The 27,997-nt window shown below is 42.8% G+C and overlaps 1 protein-coding gene across 3 annotated transcripts in view; it reads right to left on the bottom strand.

Annotated features, from left to right (window-relative positions):
• The window catches only part of MESK2 (misexpression suppressor of KSR 2), a 34,646-nt gene extending 6,911 nt beyond the window's left edge, over nt 1-27,735 (bottom strand). Inside the window, exons 1-11 of one of the 3 annotated variants that reach the window (XM_065438196.2) lie at nt 27,577-27,735; nt 19,809-19,908; nt 19,610-19,709; nt 16,464-16,584; nt 15,492-15,554; nt 15,336-15,396; nt 11,530-11,694; nt 9,269-9,372; nt 8,229-8,294; nt 7,964-8,063; nt 7,817-7,901 (exon numbers count right to left, since the gene is read on the bottom strand). In XM_065438196.2, the coding sequence (XP_065294268.1) occupies nt 7,817-7,901; nt 7,964-8,063; nt 8,229-8,294; nt 9,269-9,372; nt 11,530-11,694; nt 15,336-15,396; nt 15,492-15,554; nt 16,464-16,584; nt 19,610-19,709; nt 19,809-19,904 (961 nt within the window). In that variant the 5' untranslated portion in view covers nt 19,905-19,908; nt 27,577-27,735. Of the gene's footprint in view, nt 1-7,816; nt 7,902-7,963; nt 8,064-8,228; nt 8,295-9,268; nt 9,373-11,529; nt 11,695-15,335; nt 15,397-15,491; nt 15,555-16,463; nt 16,585-19,609; nt 19,710-19,808; nt 19,909-26,992; nt 27,491-27,576 lie in introns of those variants that run through there. The other 2 variants (XM_065438197.2, XM_065438194.2) reach the window with 2 other exon arrangements.
• Nucleotides 27,736-27,997: the final 262 nt, after the last annotated feature.

Here is a 27,997-nt window from a genome sequence, read left to right as displayed (position 1 = left end):
CTATTCAGGTCGATAGGTGATCAATAATTTTTATTGCAGATTCCAGGAAGTGGTTTCTCAGATAACGCTCTACAGTAGGTAGCCTGTGAAAAGGGCTTTCCAGAATCTGTTTTGGTTGCATTTCTGTGGCAAAACTGATTTTTAATGCAACTTTTGCTGAACTTGAGCAGGTGCATTCTAGAAAAAGTTTGTGTGGCCTTTGCCCTTTGCTGCTTCTGAGGGGGAAAAAAAAAAAGGCAAGCTGCTCAAGATTACACCACACCAACAAAGAATTTTATGCGAAGCATATTACGAGAGCTCAACCCAGCTCCTCAGGCGCGGCGGTGTCGCCTTGAATACCACGTGACACCGTGACGTCACGACAGAGGAGAAGTGGCTTTGGCTCAACTCTTGCAAGATGGGCTGGGTGGGAATCGAACCAGGGTCTCCGGAGTGTGAGACGGAGACGCTACCACTGAGCCACGAGTACGACGCTTCAAAGCGGTACAAAAGCGCCTCTAGTGAATGCGGTGTTGCCTTAGAAACGAGCTGTTTCTAAGGCTCAGGCGTGCGTCGCTTGCTCAGGCGCACATTTCGTTGCCGCGCCGAACGCTGCGTTGCTCGACGCTCACCGCGTCCAATGCGGGGCGTCCAAGGCGAAGCAGAGTAATGCACGAGTTGTTTCTTCGTCTAGCCGAACCAAATATAGCCAAGCAACAGCAGTTCACCAGGCTAAACAGTGGTTCAACAACTAAAATAAAGGCTAGTATGCTTCGCATCCTGGGCTTAACCTTACCTAAGCCACAGCCATTTTTTGTGATCAGAACGCTAGCAGCAAGTTATGGATGACACTACATGGTCAGATTTACAATTTCACCATGCTGAACGGTGATAATTGAAAAAAAAAAAAAACATGCAAACACCTGTCCACTGGTAAAAGTTGGGCTTTCAACTCTGAGCAGTTTTATTTCTCTCAAGTGCACTTAAGATCTTTGTCACACATCCAACATGCAGAACTGGGCATTTTCACAATGCTTCGAAGAGTTGTAGTTCAGAATTGAGCTTGTCCTGAAGCTGCAGGGACTCAACATTGTCAAGACCTTCAGACTCGCAAACCAGTACCAAAATTAGGAATATTTGTCATTTGTATGTATTGACAGTTTTTTTTATGCACTACAGGCTTATATAAATACAATTTGTTTTCATTTATATTATTTTTTTATGTTGTATTTTCGCGATTGTGTTCATTTGTTTTAGTTAGCTTGCTCTTCTTTTAATACATCTCTGCAATGTTATTAACCGAGGGTCCCATTGCAGTCCTTGACTTTGGGACCCTCATCTGTATATTGTATCTTTCCAATGAATTGTATTTAAAGATACAATATATTGTATCTTTCCAATGAATTGTATTTAAAGAAGTTTAAGAAGAAGTTTGGTTCGGCACAGTCGCACTGCTGTCTCGCTCCCTAGTGTTTTTTTGAATTTTTTCGACGTTTTGTCAAATAGATTTGTCGAAGACGTCGGACGACTCGCCAAGGTACCCTCCCTACCGGAGGCCTGGGGGGCCTTCGCCTCTCGTCGCTTCGATAGGAGCCTGCAGAAGAGCCCGATCTGGTAGCGGCAAGAGCCCCGTCATGACTACGCCTGACCTGACACCGGGGCAGAGGCCACCGACTGACCCTGAGAGCAACCGTGACTGTAAGCGATACAAGGCTACAGAAACAGACGACGAGTCTACGCTTCTTGACGCTTGTGACATAGCTGACATCACAGATCTGGACGATGAAGGCTTCAGGCTTGTGCGTCACCGCAAGAAGAGGACCGTCGGAATCCCAGCGATTGTTACGCCTGCCACAGAAGGAGCCGACCTGAAAAAAGTAAACCCCATTGTTCTGTCTACGGATATTGAAAAAATTCTTGGCGCATCGCCAGTTAGGAGCCGATTTACTGCTCAAGGAGCCCTGCTTCTAGATGTACAGACAGAAGAGCATGTGAATTCCCTTCTCCGCTGCAAGTCGATCTCAGGGACTGCAATCTCAGCACGAGTGCCCAATTCGTACCTGCAAAACACGTGCATTATTAGAGGAGTACCGAAGTGGTACACTGACGAGGAACTGTTGCTATACCTTAAACCACAGGGAGTTTACCATGCAAGGAGAGTCATGCGACGCGTCCAAATTTCCGAAACCGATTGGGAGTCCAGGCGAACCAGCTCCGTGGTTCTTACGTTCGCTCCAAATACAGACCGTCCAGAGAAGATCAACTTGGGCTTCACAAGACACGAGACCATTGACTACGTTGAGACACCACCTCGGTGCTTCAAGTGTCAGCGCTATGGACATGTGGCCAAGTACTGCCGTGGTGAGCAGCGGTGTAAGAGATGTGGAGGACCGCACGATTTCAAAACATGCGCGTGCAGAGAGAACGTTCTATGTGCAAACTGTAGTGGTGGTCATCCAGCTAGTTATAGCAAGTGTCCTACGCGGGCAGCGGCAATAAAGCGTAAGAAAACGTTTATCTTGGGGCCAACAGGGAACGATGAGAAAAATACGACGAAGAAAACGACAGAAAGACACAGAGAGTCAGACGCAATGAAATGGAGCTCAAAGAGTGAAACTGATTTTCCAAGCCTGAAGCCTTCTCCAGGAATACAGGACACAGTGGTGCCATCACGCAGCGGACCGGCTAAAACAGTCAAATCAATGAACAGAGGCCCCGTAGAAGAGACGACTGCTGAACAACCGGAACAGCGAAGTTATGTGTCTGTACTGCAGCGACCCCAATCGCGTTGCGATGAAAACACACCACAGGAGAACTGTCAGCAGGTGCTACGTGCACTCTTCAAGGCCTTGCGATCACACATAGAGAAGATGCCGGCTAGCTCGATGAAGGAAATGCTCGAAGTAGTCCTCGCTCTCGAGTCAGTGATTCTCAGCTCTACCTCTGCTTAAAGCACCTAGCAATATGGATGCGGTCAGGACACAATGTTCATCATCTCGTCCACAGATGCCACTTATTATGCAATGGAACTGTGCGGGTCTTGCGTGCCATTTACCTGAACTGTCGCTTTTCTTACGCAACATGCCTGTGCCAATATTGGCCCTGTCCGAGGCTGGTCTTCCAAGTTCTAGAACAATTGCTGGTTATGTCGCACATGGAAACCAAAGTATTCCAACATTTCCGAACGGAAGCGCCATGCTATATGTGAGACGTGAAATACCACATTACGTTCTACCAGTTCAAGACCTTTGCAGCAGTGCTTTGGAAGTCACTGCTGTACAAGTGCGGCTGGGAAATCGAAGCCTCAGCGTGGCCTCTGTGTATGTGAGCTCTCGCCTGAAGGTCTCGATGGGAGAAATTATCAGAGACCTCTGCAGCCGCTGCCCAGCTCCTAGGATTATATGTGGCGACTTCAACGCGCACCATACTCTCTGGGGCGACAAGGCGACTGATGCACGTGGAAAGCAAATTGTTAGCGCTTTAAACACTGAGGGACTCTGCGTGGCAAATGACAAACAGCCAACGTTTTTTCGACCCCCGGCCTCTTACAGTGTCATTGACTTGACGTTACATTCAACGGACATCCTCGCATCGTCAACGACTAGTAAAGATAGAATGGGCAGTGATCATTTTCCTGTCTTCGTTAACACTGCTGGATATCGAACCAACGGCCGAAGATCCTGTCCTGTGACGCATTGGGATACATACAGGGACGGCCTAAGCGAATCATCTGGAAACCTGTTCGCGGACAGGCTACGTAGCAAGAGATTGGCTACCGCTGAGCTGAAGCTACCCGACCACTTCCCCGCTCCCGATCTAAAGCTAAAAAATTTATGCGCTGCCCGTAGAAGAGCGGAACGGAGGCTGATGAGGACGAAAGGCAACCCATCAATGAAGACTATATATAACAGGATTAACGCAGTAATTCGACGTTATACAAGGAAACTAAGAAGAGATCAATGGGCATCATTTTGTGCAAGCCTATCGGTCTTCACGCCAGTTCCACGGATATGGTGGGTCGTTAATAACCTTGCTGGAAACTTTCGACCAAACAAGCCATTTGAAGCCCTTGCATTGAAGTTAGGCAAGACACTCGCTTGTCTTGCGAATGGCTTCGCTGAAATATACTCTTCCGGAAGGTCAGCTGGCACAACCAACCCGCCACCGCCGCTATCGTCGTCTATAATGGATGCTCCTTTCACACTCAGAGAGCTGGAACTAGCTATGAGCAGCCTCCGACGTCGCTGTGCGGTGGGACCTGACCTCATCAGTAATCAGATGCTGACTAACCTACCGGTTGAGAGACGGCGTGATTTGCTAGCATTTTTAACCAAGTCTGGGCCAGTGGGGCTATCCCACATTTATGGAAGGTAGCATGGGTGGTACCGGTTCTGAAGCCTGGAAAGAATCCTGCAGCTCTGGACTCATACAGACCGGTATCACTGACCTCGTGTGCAGCGAAGCTAATGGAGAAGATGGCGTGCATAAGACTCACTTGGTATGTCGAGCAGGGTCGAAAACTACCATTGTGCATGACTGGGTTTCGGCAGCGTTTAAGCGCTCAAGACAATGTGCTGGACCTTCTAAGCCACATAGAACATTACAGTGCGGATGGCCTGTCGACACTTGCTGTTTTCATGGATGTTTCTAAGGCTTACGACTACGTGTCTCAAAGAGCCATCATCAGCCAGTTGCAAGTTATAGGCGTCACGGGTCATCTCTTGCACTTCATACATACGTTCCTCAATGATCGTCGCATCAGAGTTCGTCTTGGCGACACTTTGAGCGATGAAATACGTATATTTCGCGGTGTGCCACAGGGGAGTGTTTTATCTCCCTTATTATTTAACACTGCCATGAGTAGCCTCCCAAGTGTACTAAACCATCGAACACCAGTGAAGATATCTATATATGCCGATGATATCTGCATTTGGGTCTCCGGCTACCAGCATCGCCGCCTTGCACGAATAGCCCAGGGAGCAGTAAAAGCCATTCAGGGCCACTTGGCAACGATTGGATCATTCGTACTATTTCCTGGAGTGAAAAGGAAATCTACACGTTTGACGCTGAATTTGGACGGATACCAGATTTGACAAGTCACCAACGTCCGATTTCTGGGCGTTACCTTAGACCACAGGCTACTCTGGCGCCGCGGTGTTGACCACGTTGTGGCGTCATCGTCATCCAGGCTTCATGTGCTCAAGCGAGTCGCTGGCATACGCTGGGGCAACCACCCGACGTCCATGCTACGGCTACATACAGCGTTGGTTACAAGTCGAATCCTGTATCAGCTACCTCTGATGTCACCCTCAGACAGCCAATACGAGCGCTTAGAAGCCATCCACAGAAAAGGTATCCGCCTTTGCCTTGGAGTCCCTCAGCCAGCGTCAAACAAGAAAGTGCTCTACGAAGCTGAGTCACGCCCTCTACGACTTCAGGCTTCCCAGGCTCTGATGATCCAGCTCCTACGATTGAGTGAGTCTACGCCCGGTAGAGCGCTCTTACGATGTATAGGTAACAGGCCGCGCTCACATTTTTATGCAGCATTGAACACGCTTCGCGTATTAGGATTGCGCTGCTCGAGACAGAGGGAAAGGATAGCACCACCCTGGACATTCGAGGACATCATATGCAACTTAAGTGTACCACGATTGCAATCAAAGAGCTGCATTCCATCTGCAGAAGCCAAGTCATTAGTCCTGGAACACCTGAACACGATTTACCCGAGTCACCTACAAGTATACACAGATGGCTCTGTCAAGGCAGACGAAGACCGCTGTGCAGCTGCATTCTATATTCCCTCTCTAAGATATACGTGGTCTGGCCGTCTGGACTGTATAGCCTCGTCGACAGTTGTGGAAGGCGCAGCAATAGCTTCTGCTCTGCGCAAATTAAAGACTTTGCCTCCGCAGAATGTGGTTGTCCTTACGGACTCAAAGGCCGCATTACAACAAATATACCGTGGTTTGCCATCCCTCAAGTTCCCACGCAAATCACTAGCCATCGTGAAAGAGCTCAACAACAAAGGCTTCACAGTAAAGTTTCAATGGATTCCTTCCCACATTGGTATCTCAGGAAACGAAAAAGCTGATGCGCTTGCATACGCAGCGCTCTATCATCCTCCCAAAATCAAGGCCCCAAAGAGTAATCAAGTGCAAAAATCTGACATTCGAAATCACTTTGCGTCGCTTTGGGTTCCACCGCATATGCCCTGCGTAACCAAGCGATTGCACCGAGAGGAAGCCACACTTCTATATCAAATAAGGACAGGATCTGCAAATACACCGGCCTGGTTATTTAAAACGGGGCGAATCAATTCTCCGAACTGTTCGGCATGCAACGAGACAGGAGACATTGAGCACTTTTTGTGGTCCTGCCAGCAATTCCAAGATGAAAGACACTCTCCTGAAGAATCTGCAAAGCAAGAACCTTCCGCATGCGCACCTGCACCACCTTATATTTCCCGCGGGATCAGTTATAGCCCGAAAAGAAACTTCACGTCTTCTCATCGAGTTCTTAAGAGAGACTGGTTTGATGGACACATGGTGAAACCCTACAGCGGTATTGTGCGAGACGCTCGGGCGGAGCAATTGCCGGCCTTGTTCGCCAGGCTAAAGCCGCCTGTTGCTACAATTCACCACCACCACCACCACCACCACCAATTGTATTTAAAGAATAATAAACTGAAGGTACAGAAGATGGGAGACTGCACTTTACCATCGTAACGAAAAAGTTAGTGCTAACAGCACCCAACTATAAGACAAATTGCCTAAAAATTGTAATGTTAGACGCAGGAAGTGACAACAGGCATAAGCTATCACAACAGCCTGAAAACTTGGCAATTACTGCCGAAGCCTGCACTCAGCTTGCTACTTTGATATGTATAAAAACTGTAAGTAACACTGCTGTTGTGACTTTGTAGGCTCTGAACGTCATTTGACACCTACATAGAAATAGCTAAATTTCTTGGCCTGTACTCTAATTTGCATTCTTCTGCCAAGAGTACAAAATATAGTACGAAGACCCAGACCCGTTTAAATTGAAAGTAGTATAATTTCCGGCAGCGTCACGGTAAGCTTCCACTTTTAATGCAACATATACTGGCTAATCAAATTAAGTTTTTGTGCAAGCATGAAGCTGTAGTGCATTTTGTATGAGCAAGTCCATAGTATTTAACTTATCACGTTGCTCAATTTTATATACAAATGTGGCAAATTTATTTACAGGTAAAATTTTCAGTAGAAGCACCAAAATAAACTGAGAGCACAAAAAGCAAGATATCACAAAACAGATGACAGTGGACATTTCAACATCTGTACAGTGGCCTGCACATTTTTCAGGGCAACACTCATTCACTATTTCTTTGCTAGTCCTGAAACTTCACAAATTTTTTACTTGTGCTGCAAAATATACCATCTGGCATTGGTACTTATCTGCTTCAATCGCAAAAAGAAAACAATGTCACACCTTACCATCAGAGATTAGAGTCACTGAAGACAAGCATACAGGTGGCGCAATCCACCAGTAGGTAAACAAAACAAGCAACACGGATAGCAGTTAGGGTGTGGCCTTGCTGGCAAATGAACACCAATCTTATGACTGGTGAAGCTTCCTGCTTCGATGGTGAAGTGCACACATGGTAGGTTTTCATTTCGCCTTTATTTTAGAACGCAGAAAAAAAAAATTAAAATATGTCCTATGTAAGAAATTTGAGCATAAACAAAGCAGCAGTATGTGCGAAGTACCTATTTTTCCGAAGTGCTGACAAATATGCAGGCCACTGTAGGCCACATGCAGCGAATGTGTTTTCAGAGTGCCCAGAAATCTGCCTCCTTACCATATCCAAGCCCCTGAAGGAACAGTCTGAATGCCTCGCTGACCTTCCCTGGCTGCTCTTCAAGCACCATTCCACAGTCAGACACCTGGATTTCAGTAACATAGTCACGCATTAACATAGTCAAGCAATACAACCGACAAGACGTACCTTCATCCAAGTTGATGTGGTTGGGTCCATGCGGCTGTTCATGTTCACTGTGTCATCAAGATGTGGGGACAGGGCTCCTGCAACCAGCATCACACTGCACCTAGGGATAAATTTGGCTAAGTGTGAGATAAAAATGTGTCCAAAGCACAGCATGGTTTTATACAAAGTGGCACTACACAATGGCCCCATTTGTCATTTGTTTGCATTACAGGCAGGTATTGACTGAACAAGTAAGTGTCAACAGCGCATTTAATTATATACTCACTTGAAGTTCTTCACCATCTTTTTCTTTGCAGGATCTATTTCACGGGTGATGTTGAGGTCAGACCTCCTGCGTAAAGTTCACAAATTCATTAATCCCACATATGCTAACTCAGCCTGAAGAAGTCGGAGAGCACAAATGCAACAACCAGGCTTTATCAATTCCAACTGATGCAACACTTCTGCAGCCTTACTTAGCCAAACAATTTAGGTTTTTTTTTTAATGTTTGCTTTGAAAACGCACCTTTTGAGGGATACATTTGCACTTTTTTTTTTTTAAACAATCATTTACTTTTGGATGCAGCACACAAGCAGCAACAGCAAACTTGGAATGGCGGAGACTGACAAAGAACTTGCTTTTAGATCACAGCGACTTCAGCAAATTTGCTGTTGCCGATTTCGCATGCTTCAGGAACTTGTAAGCATTATCTTGCTCAAAGCAAGTACCCCTCTAGGTTCAATCACCATCTGAAGACTTCCAACAGAATGTTTGGAGAGCGATGAGTGAAACTTTTTTGCAAATAAAAGTTTATTTTTCATAAAAGTTGATGCAACATTTGTAAAATTGTAAAAAGACTCCAAATTTGTAATCTTTATGAAAAATTTGGGAGGGATGGCAACTATGGGTGGACAAAGGGACTTGTATACGTCAAAGTCCCCTTGTTGAAATGGTTCCAGAAGGATCTCTTGTTCAGTAGCAGGGAAACTTGGTGAACGTTCATACTTGACAAAAACAGCGCTAAAATAATAGACGAAGACAAAATAAGGGAGGTACACATAAGTGCTTACTTTCTATGTTTACCAGAAAATTTTTACAATTAAACTCGTAGCTGTGTGCACTTATATGTGTACTCGTATAGCTGTGCAGCACTCATATGTGTACTTCCCTTTCTTTGTCCTAGTCTGCTTAGGCCATGTTTTGTCAAGTACAATGCCAGTAGTGTAACTCAACTGGCATCAGGCAAAGGTAAATAGGTAAACATAACTCTTATATTAGAGTGACTCAGTTCAGAGGGCGTCTCTGTATAGTCCACTTTCACTCACTTTATGAATGCATCGATGAAAAATCCAAGGTTTTGGGCATTGATCGTCTTGTTGAAGTACTGGCGAAACACTTGCACCAAGTCATGGTTCCGTTCTTCATTCAGCTGCAAAACCATAAACTAATTACATTTACCAAGCCCAAAACAAAAATTTTCAGTTCCCACAATCTCAGAGGAAACACCAAATGATGCTTATTGAAGTTTATTGAACAGTACATGTAGAGCCATAATGTATACAAATTACTACTGAAATAAGAGGTCCCAAAGTTAAACAACTGTCACGGTGACCTCCTTACGCAACATACGTTAACTTGATCAAATGTATAGCAGACAGTGGTTGAAGTTCACATGTATAAGTTATTCTAAGCATAGGTATTATACTGAAGTGTAAAGAAACAATAAAAGAAATAAAACATTGAAATAGAAAAATGCGACAGAACATACTACAGGAAAAGCAATTATGCACACATAACAAAAGCGTATTAAGTACTATTATAAAACAAGTGAATTAAAACTACTACAAATCCATTGCAAGACCAAAATAAACTATTAAACAAAACTAAGAAACTATTGCAAAGCTAATACAGAAAGACAATAACTATTAAACCTCTAAGTGCCATGCACCAGTTAATTCTTTTTTGCAAGCGGTGCCAAGGACAAGTCCTGCTTGTCCATGTGTTTGGGTGCTGTTTCCAAGTGCCAGTAACGAACCAGGCTCATATACTTCACTTTAACGTTCTGGCAAATTCCCTCTCATTGCTAGAGGGCCTAGCAAGTCCATTCATTCAGAAAATGGGGAAAAAGGCAGCTTCCAGTCGCGTGTTGCTGCACTCGTCTTGCGAGTAAGGATTTAAATTGATTGAGTCATCAAGCTCTGAAGATTTGCTTCTGTTGAAAGCATTGACAGCGATGACAGCGCGTTCAGTGCAATGGCGAATGGTTCCTGCCGAAGTTACTAGGGAAGTCGGGCACTGTGATCAATCAGCTAGCATGGGAATGATGGTTGGTGCATGCACTTGTCCGATCTTTGTGCTTGTGACTTCAAGCATTCTTGTGGGTTGGTTTACTGCAGTTTATCTACCTGCATCGACCTAAAATTCGAAGTAACCCTACATTTGTAAGAAAAAAGGCAATAACAATCCACACACATGCAGGATTATTGCGAGTTGTTGGATATATAATGCAATAATTCGTTCAACATGAACAATCCGCATAGTCACAAAGCCGTTTGAAGTCAGAAAGATGAAGTTTAGGCAAGTCCATGCACTAACCATCATTCCCATACTGGTTGAAGTGCTTATGCTTGCAGCTCTCATAGACATGGTGTCAGAGTTCCTAGCAACTTTTGTACGAAACTCTATGGCGTCTAGGGGTTGCAACAGAAGTGAACCGGCATCACCTCCGAAATGTCTAGTCGGCGCAGATGGTTCTTGTTATTTAGTATTTTCAGACATTAGTAGCAAGTTTACTAGCTACATGATATAGATATTCTGAATCTGCACAGAATTCACTGTCCTGATGTGCAATTAAAAAAATCAATTTGGGAACATTTCTTTTATTTGTTGCTGCCACTCATAGAATTAAGAGCCATTTAAAGTAGTTAACAAATGTATTATATACGACTCAAACATGTAGGCGTTCCTCAATGACTTAATTTCATGAGGTATCGAATTCCAGTGTATTCTGCCAGCAAGTAGATAAAACAGAGAACATAACTTACAAGTAAAAAGCTTTATCCGAAAGCCTGACAGATTTCAAATGAATCGCTGCCACACAACGATAGTTCCCGGGCTGCTCTGAGCAATGAGAACGTACATAACACGGAACCTTTTGGATGAAAGGATGCTCTACTCCAGAACTCGTAGTACTCCTATGTACTTCTGCAACTTGTTAGCATTCTCTCTCTCTTGTACTACCAATAATAAAAAAATATAATTGAAGGTATTAAAACTTAATTTCACACAAATGAAGGAGCCTTAATTTATGACAGCGTATTAGCAAGTTACCTTGGGGTCACAGGGGGGCCTACAGGTGAAATGTAAACTATAATGTTGCGCAACAAGAATCCATTGAAAGGATGTTTTGCAACTGCAACATTCAGGAAAAACTTGGGGATAACTATGTACACTTTGTAATAACTTCTGTCCAAGGAGACCAGCAGTGTGCAATGACACATCGATTTTTTTTTTTTTGAAAAGTAAATTACAAAAAAAATTATTGGATAAGACAAAATCATTTAGAGCTGGTTTAATAACTACTGACCTTGCCAAAGTGGTGCCACATCAGGTAGTCCAATGTAGAAGCAGTCATGCCAGAGCTTCGAAGGTGCATGGCATTCAGCTTTTGGTAGCCCCATTCTGTCCAGCTCGACTTGGTGGCAGTACAGTTGATCAGGAATAAGGCATCAACAAGTTCCGGGCGATCCAGCTACAGAAGGCATGTATATCACGAGAACATATTTAGTTTGGCACAAACAGCACATTGGCATCTATAATGCAGCAAGCTCAAAGCTAACAAAATAATATAGATTACAAAAGGATCTGCAGCCATTACATTTGGAAACCCTGTTCCAGAAAACATGAAAAGTCAGCAACAGCATCAAGCTTTGATATATAACAAACCTTAATCTAATTAAAGCTGTAATGTAACAAATTTGTTTTGTTTGCCTATGTTAATTCCATTGAAAACCATGCATTCTTTTTTTCAATATAGCCAAGTAATTTTATTTCACAGTTTTTATTTAACGGTATTGACATATATTCCGTGCATGTACTTTGCAACCCTTCGAGGGTCAATGAACATGCAGCTTTGCGACAAGTCCGAAATGGTCGATGCCATATATTTACGATGCCACCTGTATGTATGAAAAACATATCAATTTTTGTACACTGAAGGTTCTGCTACCCTGTGTGAATAAAATACTTTTTTTTTTTTTCGCTTCGTAGTCTTTTGGTTTTAATTCCACAGCTTGTTTATGCCTGCGTGTCAATGACCGCTCGTGCCTTCGTGTGTGCGTGTGGAGGTTAGATTTCATTTAGTCTCGCGGCCAGTTTTTGTTTGTCACGCTAGCATTAACGGACATATATTTGGTTTCCAATCTCTCAAAGGATCACCGCTAGATGCTCGCCATTTATTGTATGTATGTATGTACTGTATATTTTATGTAATCGCACCCTCATAAGGGTGTGATTACATCTTATTTAGTAGCGAGAAATGGTACTACAAATGATGCAGTCATATACAAACGGTGCTGCCATGCCTGCATTTATTTTCTTGAGACTCGCGAGAACTGATTGCCCCTCATTGGCGATGGGGCAAAGGAGTGCTGAAATTTCCCGACTTGTTTCATTTCTTTGTGACCGCCGTGCACAGCCACCGAGTTTTCTTGTGTGCGCTCACATACACGGTTCAATTATGCTATGGACGTGTGCACCGGTTGCTCTTCTCCAGGTGAGTCGCGCGGGGATTCCTTTGATGCCAAATGCGGAATCAGACTATAACCATACCACAAGCATATTTTTGTTATTCTTATTGTATGCATTTATGCAAGCCCACCTGTACTCATGAATAAACAATGCACAATTATCTATGTAAAATAGTTTTTTTTAACTTTATGGTAAATACAAAAATTGTGGTAAATATTTTAATATGTGGTAAATATGTGGTAAAAGATATTAAATCTGCAATAAAAAATATAGACTATGGGGTCTCACTTGGTTTAAAAAATTACCCTCAAAGGGTTAAACTGACAAGCAAAGAAGATAAAAACATTGCTTGGAACCAAATTCATTAATTGCAAACATCCTCTTCAATGCGAGTGGTGAAAAGCACCAACCATCAAGCAGAGATTGAAATGCACTGCTGTGACATCTGCCGTAATGGTACAGGAACCACACTGGGCAGGCTCCATTCGGGCTCTGCTGTACACTCTTAAATGTGTCGGCAATCGGTTGAAACTCACCCACCAGAAGTAAACTTGCGAGCACCTTCATAGTAACCAAATAAATTAACATGGTCTCCGTGTTGTCTAACTGTCCTTACACTTTTCACATGTATACATCACAAACTATGACATACTGGTTTTGGCCCTGTGAATCACTCCAGTGTTGTAAAAAAAAAAAATTAGGGCAGCCTAGCATTGATGAACTTTAGTGATGATGATACACATATATGCATGGCGCTATTCAAGAGCAGTTGCTAACACTAGGCGCAGTCATGCCAAAATTTTTCCCTCGATGCTATCTCTACCAAGAAGGCCAGTGATTTTGGTCCCATCATTAATGCCAAGTTTCTTGTGAAATTTTGTCTCGATAGTCTTCCTGTGAATTAATTGCAGGCGAAAAAAACCGCCACTTCAAAAAAAATTTTCGATTTCATCAAGTTTTTCACTACAAGTAGGACCTTCGTTTATATTGACTCAACTGTATAATGAAAAGCTATAGGACAATAAAATGTGGACGCGCTACAGCAAAAACAAGATGAGCAACAGTGAAATACCAGAGATAAATACAGTAAAATCTCGTTAAACTGTACCCGCTTAAACAGTAGTTTCGCTTTGGAAGTAGTGAAGTCAAATCCCCCGACTCAGCAGCCATTGAACGTGATGCGTTTTGTATCCGCATAAACCGTACCAGCTTATTACGTACGTATCGGTTAACACGTAGCATTTCCACTTTTCGTTGCGAAATCAGGGCGGTACATCGGCCCGGCAGAACAACAAGCCTCAGAAATCCAAACGGTCTCCAAGAGCAAACGCAGAGGGCGCACGGAAGGGTGAAGGCGCACCAACATCGACATCATTTCGGCGCTGTGCCAGAGTCGGAGAAATTCAGCCAGTGCTCTGGTGCCGTGCAAGCTAGGATAAAAACCGGGTGCTCAGCATAGAAGAAAAATTGGACATTGTCCGTGCTGTCGAACGTGGCACGAAGTCGATGCTGGCATGTGAGAAGGATCTACCATTGACTACTTCGCATTTGGAATGCGAAGGAGAAGTTGGTCGGCAATGCTGCTGCGACCGTGAAAATACGTCGGCTACGAGGTTAGACTTTTCACCATTGTTGCTTCAGTTATTGCCGAAGTGTCGCCTAACGACGGTGATGAGCATGACACGGAAAGTGACAGCACGGGCAATGTGGCAGCACGGGCAATGTGGCAACATGGGCAATGTGGCAGCACGCTGCACGTTACGTCAGCCTCATGCGGGTGTTTGTCGAGAAGGGGGGGCTGGCAGAAAAGCTGGCTTGTAGCTTGAGCAAGTTTGAGGGCCACTGTTGTCGCTGCTAGTCCGCCGCAGCATCAAATGAAAATAACATGCTTTTGTCACACAAAGTTAATCAATACCGCCCGTTTTCTGCCCTTTCATTGCGCTCTCTCGTAGTTCCATTTTTGACAGGTAAGTGGGCGATCTCACGCTATTTCAGTTAAGCAGTACTACCATTTAGTACATACTTTTTCCGAGCTCCAGCCAACTGCAGTTTAACGAGGTTTCACTGTACAAAAGAATTCCCAAGCATAAACATGACTTTAATAGTGTTGATAGATTAGCGAGTTGGCACAGATCTATTGATACAAACACATAGAAAAAACTGGACAAAAGGTAAGAAAGGGGACAGACGGATGCAGTCAGCCCCCTTTCTTACTTAGTACCCCATTTTGTCGCCCAGTTTGTATCAAGAAAAGAGACTAATGTTGACAGCATGCACATATCAATGCAACTGTGGTGCTCTTAGCACAAACTCTAGCCGAGGCTTTTACAGGGACCTTTGGCCACTTCAGGTGCACAAATGAATGCATGCAGGCAAGGAAAGGATGCAAAGACTCAGCTAACAAAAAAGCAATATCCACTACACTACCCAACTTGTCTGGTGCACTAAGGGTCAACACACCTTCGTGGAAAGAGAAAGCGGGCAAGCTAACATGACCCTTCTTAATCGGTCCCATCTGGCTTAATTAGGATGAAATGCTACATGGGGTGAGGAACGTTAAAATCAAAAGATCCCTCACTGCCAAAGGATGAATTCCCGAAACAAAGAGAGGGAAAAAAAAGTTGAGAAGAAATGGAAACTTACAGCAAACTTGGCCATGATGTAAGCACCAGCGCCTACACCAAATCCGATGAAGTGTTTGATCCTGTAAGTAGACATCAAATAACCAATTTTAATAAATAAAGCACAAATAAAAATAAGGAAAAATTAGGAGAAGTTTGTTACTGAGAAGAAACGTACTTGTAGAACTTCATCACCAGCAGCAACATGTCAGCAAGCGTCTCCATTGAAGGGTAGGCATATCTGACAAAATAAGTGTCAATTACATTATGTCCACCACAGCGTTTTGCTTGGTTTATTTTCACTTCAAATACAGGAATTGTAGAAAGAACACAGTGAGCCATCACATGTAAAAGAAGAAACAGAATGGGGAAAAAGAAAGATTTAAGAAGTAGAGGTTGGAGGTAGTGTAAGCCAGTTAGGCTGTAGATTAACAATTAAATTCAATCTTGTTCATACAAGATACACTTCACATTGGTCAGTTCTCTCTTCAGAATTTTATTCTCGCACCCCTCCATTTGCTCCAATTGCTTTAAGCCTTAAGGTATGTCGCCACCTCTGCAAATGCATTTCAAACATTCGCTTTTCACATTTCAAAAGTTGTCTATTCAAGATTAATATTTGTCAAAAACAATTAAGTTTCCACCTTAGCCCATTCAAAAGTTACAGCTATTCTATCAACCCTTCTGTATGCATTCGAAACCGAAAGCAAGAACATCAAAACCCAGAAATGCACAATTTAATACAAAATATTGCTTCACATATGCATTGTTTTATTAAGTTTTGTTTAAAAGATATACACTTAAAGCAGTGCTTTGCAGTCATTAGTGTTTTTTAATTAGTTAAAATTTTCACTAGAGGGCTACATGACATCTGTTTTATTGTTTGTTTCCACCGCACACGCTTCATTTCGCCAGCCGTTTGCTTGTTTGTATTTTAGAGCCTGAACTTGCCAATTTAGCACATTTAAAACAAACTTGCATTTCTTTACTCATGGCAAAGTTCAAAGACAGAAAGAGTTTTGCATGCAAGTTCTTCATGAAACAACATTAAAAGAAGGTGGCGCATCAGCCTACAGGGGACACAAAACAAAGGATAAAAATATGGGGAAGGATCATTAAAAATGCAACAAATATCAACAAAGTATCATACCCTTCAGGAAGAGGTGCTGCCCCTTCTTCCTGGCCAGGAGCGTTGACATGGTAGACACAGAAGCTTTGCATCATGTCTCGAACATCAGTGTAGTTGAAGAAGGCTTGGAAGTTTGAGACATCTGTGAAGGAATAAAAGAGCATATCAGTCATCGACCACAACAAACAACACTTGCACATGCATCTGATACTTCAAAAGAATAAGTGCAATAAAAGTCAATGACTCAGGAACATTTGTATACTACTTAAAAACAGGAGAGCATATAAGATGAGAGGCACTGTGCCACAAAGTCATAATAATAAAAAAGATTAAATTCTGATCTCTTCACTCTTGACTACAAAAGAGATTATGGTTCCTTACAAAGAAATAAGTCCTCATGATTATTTTTTCAGTGAAGGGGTCAGTGAATAGAATCTTCAACTTTTTCACATGACCCTCATTTCCTTAACGGCCAAATATTAGTTAAGGCATCATTTTGCCATTCCTGAACATATTAGAATATGTTCTGCCTTTTATACCCAAGTATTGTGATGTTGAGAAATGCTTGCATGCCTTGGATGTTCTCCTTGTTCATTTTTATAAATATGCTTTGCATGCTAATATGGAAAATTTTCAGTGTTTTCCATTTCAGGCCTGAAAGCAAAATTTAAAATCTGGCAAAATATCCAGAATTTCCTTGTTCATAAATGTTCTTCATACACTCTTGAAAAAGACAAAGGAAGATTTCTTGCCCAAAGCACTTAGTTTGGCCACAATCATTAGCTGCATAGAAGCAGTAGAGCTACCCTCAGCACGCACTTGGCATCTCCTGCCTGTCCATTTCTTTTCGGACTGCTTGGTACCGTAAGTCGGCAAATGCCTTCCATTTTTTATTTTCCTCCCTTACCCTCACGACGCAGGTACTGTCCTAATCTCACCCTTATGTTTAAAATTTTGACCACCCTCCCTCACCATTGTCTTCACCTATGAAAAGATTATCCGCCCTTCCCACACCTCAGTACCACACCTGCCCTCCCTCACCCTCATGCTGAAAAGCCTGCCATCCTTCTCTTACCTTCCGTTTTCTACAATTTCAAATAAACCATAGCTCGACCTGTGAGCTTAGTTTACAACACTAATTGTCAAGTGTTATTCCTATAGCCAAAGCATGCCACACTGCTTTGCCTTTAGATGTTTGGCCATAGGTCGGCAAAATAAACTAAGCTCACTCAGACTCACTCGTAAATTATACAAAGAGGGAAGGGGGTTAGAAGGACGGCACCAGCAGTCTGGACACAACAACGCTGACTTTCGCTACCAGCGCTCCGCAAAAGACGCAGGTAAAAGTGAAGGCAAGCATTCCTGAAGGGTAGGCGGAAATCACAGTTGCTGTGTAGAGCCGCATTTTCACAAGCTTGATCTGTTTTTGCAGATTTATTGATCTGTTTAATTACTAGCGTGAATTTCCAGTATCATATTGCCACCCCTACCAAGAATTTAACCACGTTTTTCTTTGTGCTTAGGTCTGACATTTATTAGCAATATGTTTTTCTTCATCTTGAGGTTTCCTTAAGTTCAAATGTCAACAAACGCTATCAGTGCCCAAAAAACCTCAAACTCAAATTTTTGGCCATTATAACTTAAAGCGAGAAAAGGCAAATCCCAGGCTGTTTAATTTGACTAAAGGAGTGTGCTGACCAGTGGTGATCAACAAAAAAAAATATCACCGACGAGTACGATACCTCCCACTGAGAATTTAGTGCAGCTACGTACACATTTTCATTTCACAACATACTGGTTGGCACAGACAATCTATCTCGTGCAGCATGTTGCAAACGGAGTGGCGTGTGGCGCGAGTGCCTTGCTAATTGGGAGATCGCAAGAGGCGGATCATGGGTGATGCATGGGCCCACTTAACAGTAGCTGCCACAGACAGACCTCCAGTCATGCAGCGCTTTGTTTCCATACAGACGATGTAAGCTAATCTGGTGCCATCTCGTAGCCACTGTTGCGGCAAAGCCCGTCTTGCACGGCACTATGCTTTTCTTCTCACGCTTTTGCCACACCCTCCTCCTCCGCTTTCCTCCTCGCGCTCTTTTCACTATCAGCATCTTTCATGCTGTGTTGGCAGCACAGTTTTCCTTTACTTCAACAATATGAATTGCCTTTTCCTCATTTAACTTCACATCCCCACCACACCCTTCATCGACCTCCCTCACCTCAACCTCACCAATTTTCCTGAAGGCGATCCTCACTTCCCCTAGCCTTACCACATGAGGGTGAGGGCAGATGAGAGTAAGGAAAGACCTCGTGAGGATGCCCATGTCTGCTGGGCACTGAGGACAAGCCCTTGAAGCAATGTATTTTAATCCACAATTATGTGTAGTCAATATCACTGCAAAGCACCTTTCGTTGGTCAGAATCCTGAAATTTTTTTTAGACAATCAGGACTGAACTCAGTTCACATTCATTGTCTAAAAAACTTCTGAAATATACATGTTTCTTCCACCTCCTCTCATAATGCGGACAGGCTAAACACTCTCAACAAAGAGACCCATTTTATTAATGATCAAAAGGACCATTGGCAGAAAATAAATAAGACTACAAGAGACAAAAAAAAACCCTATAAATTATCATGCAGTCTACAATCCTCCTCACATGTTCGCATGTTTAGCGTGTACTTCAGCATGCTGAGGACCACTGACAAGTACAAGTAATAAGGAAGTTCTGGACAGCATAATGCAAAAAAAATACTTAATAGGCTGGACACATCTAAATACATAGAGAAAATTAGTTAAAGAGCTAAGCATATTATTCCAATAGAGAGGGTTAAATTTACCCAGTAATGCAATGCAAAAGATACCCTTTATTGTATAAATAGGCTTGTCTCAACATGTTCCCATAAAAGTTATGTGCCACTCGGGCCAAATTACTTAATTTGGGCGTGATATTATGAAGACATTAACTGTTGTGGCTCAAAGGGCTAAAGCAGATATTTTAAAGCCAACTTCTCTTCCGATATAAGTATGATAAATTACATAGGTATATCAACTTTGGTCAAGATAGACAAAACCAAACTGTACGGCACATTTCCCTCTAGTCGATCTGACAAGGTCTCCGAAGCTTTCCATATGACAGACTGACACAAAGCACGTAAAGATGCTCACGATTCAACCCAATGTCATGGTAGGTGAAAATAGCTGGCTTGTTGCGGTCACCCTGAACTGCAACAACCATGGTCCCGAAGTCTGTTTCAATGCGGTCCTCCTGAAACAAATAAAAACAAGAGAAAGATCAGGCACTGATGCTTTCCACTGCCGACAAGTGTGTGCAAAAGTTTACAGTAAAAGTGAGAACAGTGCTTACCTGAGTGTAGGAATCGCTCCTAGAGAGGGACCTCATCAGAGGATATTGCAACTCAACGTTCTTAAGCTCAATGTCGTCCATCGTGTCCGTAGGCATTCCCCTGCAGATACAAAAGATTCAGCTCAGAAAAACACTGCAAAAAAACCACGCTGAGAATAGTTTGCATGACAATTAGTAGTGAACGACAAGTTCGGAAACATGCAATCTTGTGAGGACAGTGTGTGTCAATGACTACAAGAGCTGGAATCTAGGCATATCAGCTCTGGGTTTACACAAGGTTATACAATAACTGGCTAGACATAGCCATGTTACTACAATTATGAATTTAAGAAAAACCATCAGGCTATTTTACTTCAACGCACAACTCTTGCAGACTTCTAGCCATTGTTAATAAGTGGTGTATATCTGTTAATATGATCAATGTCATATGTACATGAAGATACTTTTAAATATGCAACTCAAACATCAAAAGTGGTGCAAACACACACATACACTGCTAAAATGTGAATTTTCCCCCTCTAAATTTGCAATAATACTAATAATCAAAAGAAAGCTGATTGAAAGCAAATGCCCGAGTTTTGCACTTGCTCCATAATGGAATATTCAAGTATGTTTAAAGTGCTTTAATATTTATTACTTTTCAATTCCATACTTATAGAAGGTTGAACTACAGCCAAATGAGCACTGTACTCTCATGATACACGTTTCTTTACAAGTACCAGTACTATCAGATTGAAATGTGTGCTGCGATCCAAACCATTTACATAAATCTTTTTTCTACTATAGGCACCTGCACGCTGTAGATACAAAAAAAATTAAGCACTCAAGCAGTAATTTCTAAAATGCTTTTGTTTGTCATGTGATGATACCAAAAAAAAAAACCTATAAGTTATCATGCAGTCTACAATCCTCCTCACATGTTCCCACGTTTAGTGTGTACTTCAATGTGCTGAGGACCGCTGACATGTACGAGTAATAACAAAGGTCTGTACAGAGTATCATGCTTCACGATTGACTAGTCGTCAGTGCAGTTAGTTTAATCGCCACTGAAGCAGTGCTGCCTACAGGAAACAAAAAAAAACTTTTAGAAAATAATGAGCCCCATTTGAACACAAACAGCAACTTTCCAGCCATATAACTGAAATGCCGCTACAAGGGACACATATTTGCAATTATGTATGCCATATACATCTTTGCTTTCACTATACACTTCACCATAGGAGAGAAAGAGCTAAATGATGGCAAGACAGCGAATGCTGCACGAACTTTTCCATAAGGCTACAGGCCAAAAAAAAAAGTACAATGCCTTAAAAGAAGCCTACCCTCTAGAGACTCGTCGTACACATATTGCACACTGGCTTTAATCTTTTTCAATGTTAATTCAGACATGATTACATACAACATTCATGCCAAATATGAAATCAGATGCCTGCACAAGTGTATGGAAGTGGTTTAGTCACATTCCTGCAGGCAGCTTTCCAGAAAATGGCCACTAATTTGACATAGACCATTGTGTTGTCACAGACAAATGAAGAGCAACAATGAAGAATATTTTGAATACTGCGAAATGATACAAAAGATCCAAGACATGGGGCAAACATGTGGGATCTTCATTTCTGTGTTCATGCAGACAAAAGTAGTTTTATCATATGAAACATAAGGAGATGGTCAGTTTATATACAGGAAGGTCCTGCTTCTGGCATCCGAGTGTCATTTGAGCAGAAATTAGTTTTTTTTGCATTCATAGCATGCCAGTGAGCAACAAGAACAGACTTGCAAAGTGATTATGCCCTTGAGCTGCCCTCAGGTCTCGGGAGGATATGGCAATAACTTTGCAAATGCCGACTAACCTAAAGGCAATAATTAGACTTAGTTGAAATCATACGTTTTTTCTTCCACCAGCCAAGCAGTCAAATTTTTTTACTAATCACAAAAAAGTAGGACTCCTCATGCCAATTTTCCATAACCTATTTGTTTCAACAAAATCAGTTTTTTTTTTTTTTTTTTTTGCAGCAGACAAAATTCCTGCAGCACCAACCACCTCACCTTAGTTCTCAATTCACAGCATGTATTCTGGGCTGAGCAGCACTATGATGGCCCCTATATATATGCATGCTTATTTGAGCTAGTGTTCCATCATTACATTGAGTAGCGCCACCACTCAATCCGCACAACTGCAAAGTAATACTTTCAAGGTGGTACGTCAATTTCTGAACTAAAGAAAGGTATGCAGATCAAACACATATCTTGGAATACTATATGTGAAGCAAAGCTTTGGTGAAGCAGTAAATAAAATTCTATAAATTTGCCCATTTCATTCCTAGGTCTATGGCATAAAGGAAACTAACATGTGTGCATGTGCTCTCGAACATCCATGCTACACAATGTGAGAACTCTTATATTGCCTGGTAATTCTTCATTTCTCCTCATTTATCCCCATATTGTGAGTAGTATGAAAATCATCAACAACATGAGGCAATCATCTCAAAGCGGTAGTTGGCGTTGGCACAATAGAAGTGTATGTGCAATTGTGACCTTATGGTTAGGAAAGTAGGCATAAAAAGGTTTGCTTTATCAAAGGAATTGTGTTCTTGATGGCATTCTTGTTGTAATGAGGATATTTATGTATAATTTGTTTTATCACTTAGTAATTATGCAGAAAACAAGGCCAGCGGCCTGGACAGCTATAAAGGGTAGTAAAGATAGCAGTGCAACTATTTGGCAAGACAGCAGCAGCAGCACCCACCCACCCACACAGCCAGCAACTATGGTCAGGAAAGTCTGGGAGGGTTTGCAAAGAAAGGTCTGCTTTTTATTAAAAGCTCTATCAGTTTTCTGCACAATCCATAGTACACACAAAGCAATACCTGCTAGCAGCTTATATACCTTGCAGACCCTTAATGGCCCAACTGTGAATCTCATCAGTTTGACTTAATTGCATTCCCATGCTTGCAACGTGAGGGGAGTTTGGCCATTGGGAGCTGCCAGAATCGTATACAAGGTTAAGGACAGATGCAGGTAGCATTTTCAGAATGAATGCGTCATGTTTGAAGTGTCGTGTATGAAGTACGAAGAAGTGAATGGTGTGCTTCATACAATGTGGTAATGGTCGCTTGATATATCTGTGGCAAGCTACTCCTCTTCGCAATATTCATACAGATGAGCCTTCATGACATACTTAATTGCAATTTCATCAGTATCGGAGAAAGGAAGTTTAGGTTTCAGCTAAAGGAACTATGGATAGTGGCACTTCGGAATGAATCCACGCAAACACCAAATATACTTGCTTTAATTGAATGCAGTAGCTTGACACAGGTGCGGATTTTTTTATACAGTGCATGGACGTTTCAAGTGCACTGCAATCATAAGCATGAAGTATTATGACAATTCCTTTTTCGCACGCTGCATGTTTGACATTTGGTGTACTAATGAGCATGCTCTTTAGTGGCCACATACAGTTGCAACAAAAGCAGGAGCAAGTCTCCATAACATCTATCAATAAAGAGTTACCACCATTCATCTGTGAAAGGCTACAAGATGACAGTTCCCAAAATCAATGTCAAAGTGGACATTCATTATCACTCTACACAGGTAATATTTTTGCACTTCACAAATTGCTTTGCAACAGCTGTGTCACATGACTGACTAGGTATTTTACAAGGTATCACCAATTCACCCTCATTCCACTGACCATGCTGCACAGATAATGTCAGCACTAGTCAGATCACCAAAGCTAAGCAGCACTGTGGTTGGCCTGTACTTGGAAATGAGAACACCTGGAAATGCCAACTGCTCATATTTCGTTAACCGTGGAGTAGTTCCCTGTGCGTCTTGAATAAAATTGTTACGGTGTTCCGCAGCAAAACATATCTCCCTCCTCAAGCTGTATTTATTTTTCGTTACCCTTTACAGAGTAGTTGATAATCTCTGCCAATCACCATTGTAAAAATTCAACAATTCAAAATTTTATGCTCAGGATTAAATGAATCAGAAGACATGTTAGCCACGACCGCCATGTTTGTTGTCAAAATTTAATACACACCCCATAACAGTACACATAGCCATTGCTAACCACTATTTACAAAACTTGAATTTGTGTTCTGCATTGGCCCACTCTAGCTACATATCACAAGTAATTGCGCGATTATTCTTCTGTTGTGTCATTACATATAGAACATTTCATATAAGAACCCTTCTTCACAAGTCTAAAAAAGTTTAAACATAAGATGGCAAGCTCACAATGCACAACATGCTGACAGCTTAAAGTGCCTAAAGTATTAAAAAGAGCTTAAAGTACTTCAGAAGGTCAGCCTTTAGAACACTTTACAAGCGGCGTTCTGAACACCTAGCCTGAACTAATCATTCAAGAAACTGAGTAAACCGTATCAGACAGAAACACCCAGGGAAAACAAACATGGCCAGAGAAAAATAAGATTTCTGTAAATTTTTCCTCCATCTACTCAAGCTCTTTGTTAGCTTAAACATGGATATATGTTGCAAACCAGACGTCTGAGAACAGGAATTGATCCAAAGTATGAAATCAAGCAAGAACAAATGTCAAGACTAGGCCCAAAGCAAGCAGACTGCTATGAAATGAACGAACTCTGGATGAACCGAGTGGCCAAGTGAAGAAAGAGCTGCAAGATATTGTGCACGTCACCTTAACACTAATGCTGCGACATGCAAGTGGAAAAGAGGGGAGAGGGCTGCCTACTACCACAACACTCCCATAGTACTTCTGAGCTGCCATACTCTCTCAGACGCTTGAGGTAGGGCAGCTCCAGTACTGCAATACTATGACTAAGACAACAGCGGTTTGTTCAAACTACTCCACAACACTGCACTTGCCACTGATGGAGCTGTAATGATACAAGATCAAGACATATTCTAAATATGTAATCAAGCCTCCTTGAATGTAGGCAAGCAAGAGAGAAGATACTAACCTACTATGTACTGTGCAAATAAGGTATTTCTTGCAAGCTAATCTACCATACACGTGCAAACAGCTCATGGAAACTGTTCGCCCTCAAAGTGATAACTAAGGCGCCCACATAACATTCTTCTTGCAGCAAAATATTATGTCTGTAATACTTTTTAATGATGTGGCTGCATTGTGTTTATCAGTGTTTTACCGTTCTTCATACAAAAATTTTATAAAAGCCAGCCATTCTGTTTCCAGCACAGCTACATGTTTGCAGTTACATCTGTGTTGTATTTGCCCACCTTGCTAAGCTTTGTTAAGTGTGCAAACTGCAAGTAAGTTTGCAACATGCCGGTATGTTATTTCCAACCACATCTGCACCTTGAATAGTATGCACATAGACAAAATGCCATTATACATTATTACGTATTATACTGTTATTTTTACTATACCATTACTATATACTTTTATTTCGAACATATTTAAAGTAAACTGCCTGTAGCAGGTAGTGCAGCTTCATCTGTTCTGGGTGAATTACAAGTCAGACCTTGCTAGTATGACAAATCACAATTTTCAGTTACCCAATTAGTTTCACTGATTAACTTTTTTACTACTCACTTTAGGACATATGCTGAGAAATGAAGACTGGCACTGAGAGCCATATTCTCTCAACAGTAATCTCAAGACTGGCAGCAGTTTTATGCTATCCCTCTACAAAAAAAACATTGTTATTTCAGTAGTTTCCTACAAGCCTTCCTCATGCACAGCAGGACAAAAACTAACCGGAATGCAAACACATAGCAGATCTTTAAAAAAAAATATTGCATAAGTGCTGCTTGTTTAACGATTTCTGCTAAGTGTATATAACTTCATTATTACCAGACTTCATTTCTGTAAGTGCAATGTGTACCTTAAAATGAGTCGGAAGGAATTAGTGAAACTTTTTTTTAGTTAGCTAACCAAACATTGCAATCTGTTCAGCCAAGCTATGTCAAATAATCTAGCAGAAGGGGCTGAATGAAATTGTATGCCACTGGCGATTATTCCCTTTTTTTAAAAACTACTGCTAGTTCACACCAAACGTCAGGTCCTGAAAGCGGCGAAATATTGCTACACAAGTTACACTACAAATGCGGAGCTGTTTTACTAAACGAGTACAGTTAACAGAGGTCGACCAGGCGGTTTTTCCAGATTGCATATTTGTAACGTAAAATAAAAATAAACATGCATTAGATAGAGGGAAAAAGCCGCAGCATATTTGTATTGCACAGCAACATTATTACGCATGCAAAAACAGGCTCCCAAGGCAGTTACCTCATCCACTAGATATGCACCGATTGCAAGAACGGTGGTGCTACAAAGCACGTAGGTAGGGACAAGGCCACAGCCAGGGTTTAGAGCTTGAACTTGCTAAACAACTCTACAGACGCACAGGTTTTCCAAGGCCGACAGCTACGTGGGAAAGGGACGAAAGTACACATGCACGAAAAAAAAAAAAAACGCTGACCCACATATTTACAGGCGATCCGCATCCGTGGATGCAAAATTGGCCGGTAAAAATTTTGTAAAGATCGGCGTAGCGCTCACAGTACTTCATTTCCGCAAGAAGCATGCCCTTGTCAGTTAAGGCATGATCCGTGCAAAAACATAGTACTTCTAACGTATGTTATAAAACTAACTTAAAATGTTCCTATCGATTAACAGGGAGCTACGTCTACGTAAGTACGTACCGTGCTCCACAATTTGGATTGCATCACACACGTATCCCTGAGTAGAGCCCTATCATGCCCTGCCCTATCGCTGACCTCAATATTCGGTAAATTCAAGGTGCTGGCGGTAGCGAGCACGTACGCCGCTTGAAATGGTCAAAAGGTCATGCCTGATAGATTATCAGTCCACCTGGCAGTAAAAATGCTGTCTTGAACACTCACACCTCTATAACCGCACAGGGATAAAACCGCACACGCTTTCAATTTTCTGCATGTGGGCCATGCTAGCGCTAGCGATCAATAAGGCACCGCATTTCAGAGCCATCCAGCTGCTTCATGCGCGTGCTTTTCGTCTGGAATGTTCACATCAAAGCGACAGAGATTCTACAGCGTAGCGGCAAGAAGTTATTCAATCACGCTGAAGGAACAAATAGGGCTCCCGAGAACTCAGAGCGACTATGCGCGCCAGCAAAAGAAAGCAAGGCGTAGCCGCACACCGGTCTCGACACGAGCCTACCAGAAAACGGTGCGGCCGTTTTCGAGAGGTCACCCACCTCTCGTCGTGCGCTTCCACAAACTCGCTCTTGTCGCTATCCTTCTGAACGGGAATCATTTTTGCATACGGTACATCCTTTTTCGCCAGTTTCGACAAGGCAGCATCCATCGCCGTCTTCAATCGTCCAAGTCGAAGCACGAGGGTGAACACAATCCGAGCTGGCTCGATCAAGCAAAGCACGTGCAGTGCAACTTTGTTGTCTTCTTTGGATGCGATCGCACCTCGAGCGAGAAACAGCACGCCGTAGTTCGGCTCTCGGGACTGAACAGAGACAATGCCGACCGCCAACAGACTTCGCCGCGGCGCACGCTGAGAAAAGGACGGCCTCCGTTTCACTCGACGCCAGTGGCTAGTCACACTTCCTGAAAATCCGGTTTTCAAAGAGTCACCTCCCACCGCGATGACAGCTCACCTAGGCCTGGAACTACGTGGCTAGCTATAGCTGGCCAGCGCCTGCGTCTGTAGCGCGTTAACGTAAGAGAGTAACGGCGCTAAGCACCAGTCGACTCCGCAATCGTGGGCAAGGTGCTCGGCGCACCGCGCAGGCCGAGTCGGCGACGCATCTGAGAAGCAACGACTTACCTGGAGGGCACGGCAGATCGGAAATCACAACGCGCAGATTACTCGCGACGCAGGCACCTCGCTAGCTCCTCGTTCACCTTCTGTTGTGCTGCTCGGTGCGCCTTTGTGCGTTCTTTAAAGGGCGGGGTTCCTCCTCGCACGCTATTGGCTAGGCTAGGTCACGTGGCACAACAAACGAAGACACCACGTGCGCGTTTCTCCCGCACACGTACATCGGCGCCCGCCTAAAAATAAAAGCTAACCGCCGCTGCCTCCTCCTCGACCGTCTCTTCGTGCTCCTCATGCATGACCGCCTCTCTCTCCATGTACGAGTCCAAGTAGACTCATCGATTTATGTCGCGAAGGGTACGTGACACGGAAAGCGGGCCTCTGCACAGTCTCGGGGCCAAGAGAACCGCTTAATGCGCAACGCACATTATGG

Source organism: Dermacentor albipictus, chromosome 1, assembly GCF_038994185.2.
Source record: "Dermacentor albipictus isolate Rhodes 1998 colony chromosome 1, USDA_Dalb.pri_finalv2, whole genome shotgun sequence".
In the NCBI taxonomy this organism is placed as follows: Eukaryota; Metazoa; Arthropoda; class Arachnida; order Ixodida; family Ixodidae; genus Dermacentor; species Dermacentor albipictus.
Note: the sequence above shows the minus strand (reverse complement) of the source record. Positions and strands in the feature narration are given on the sequence as shown.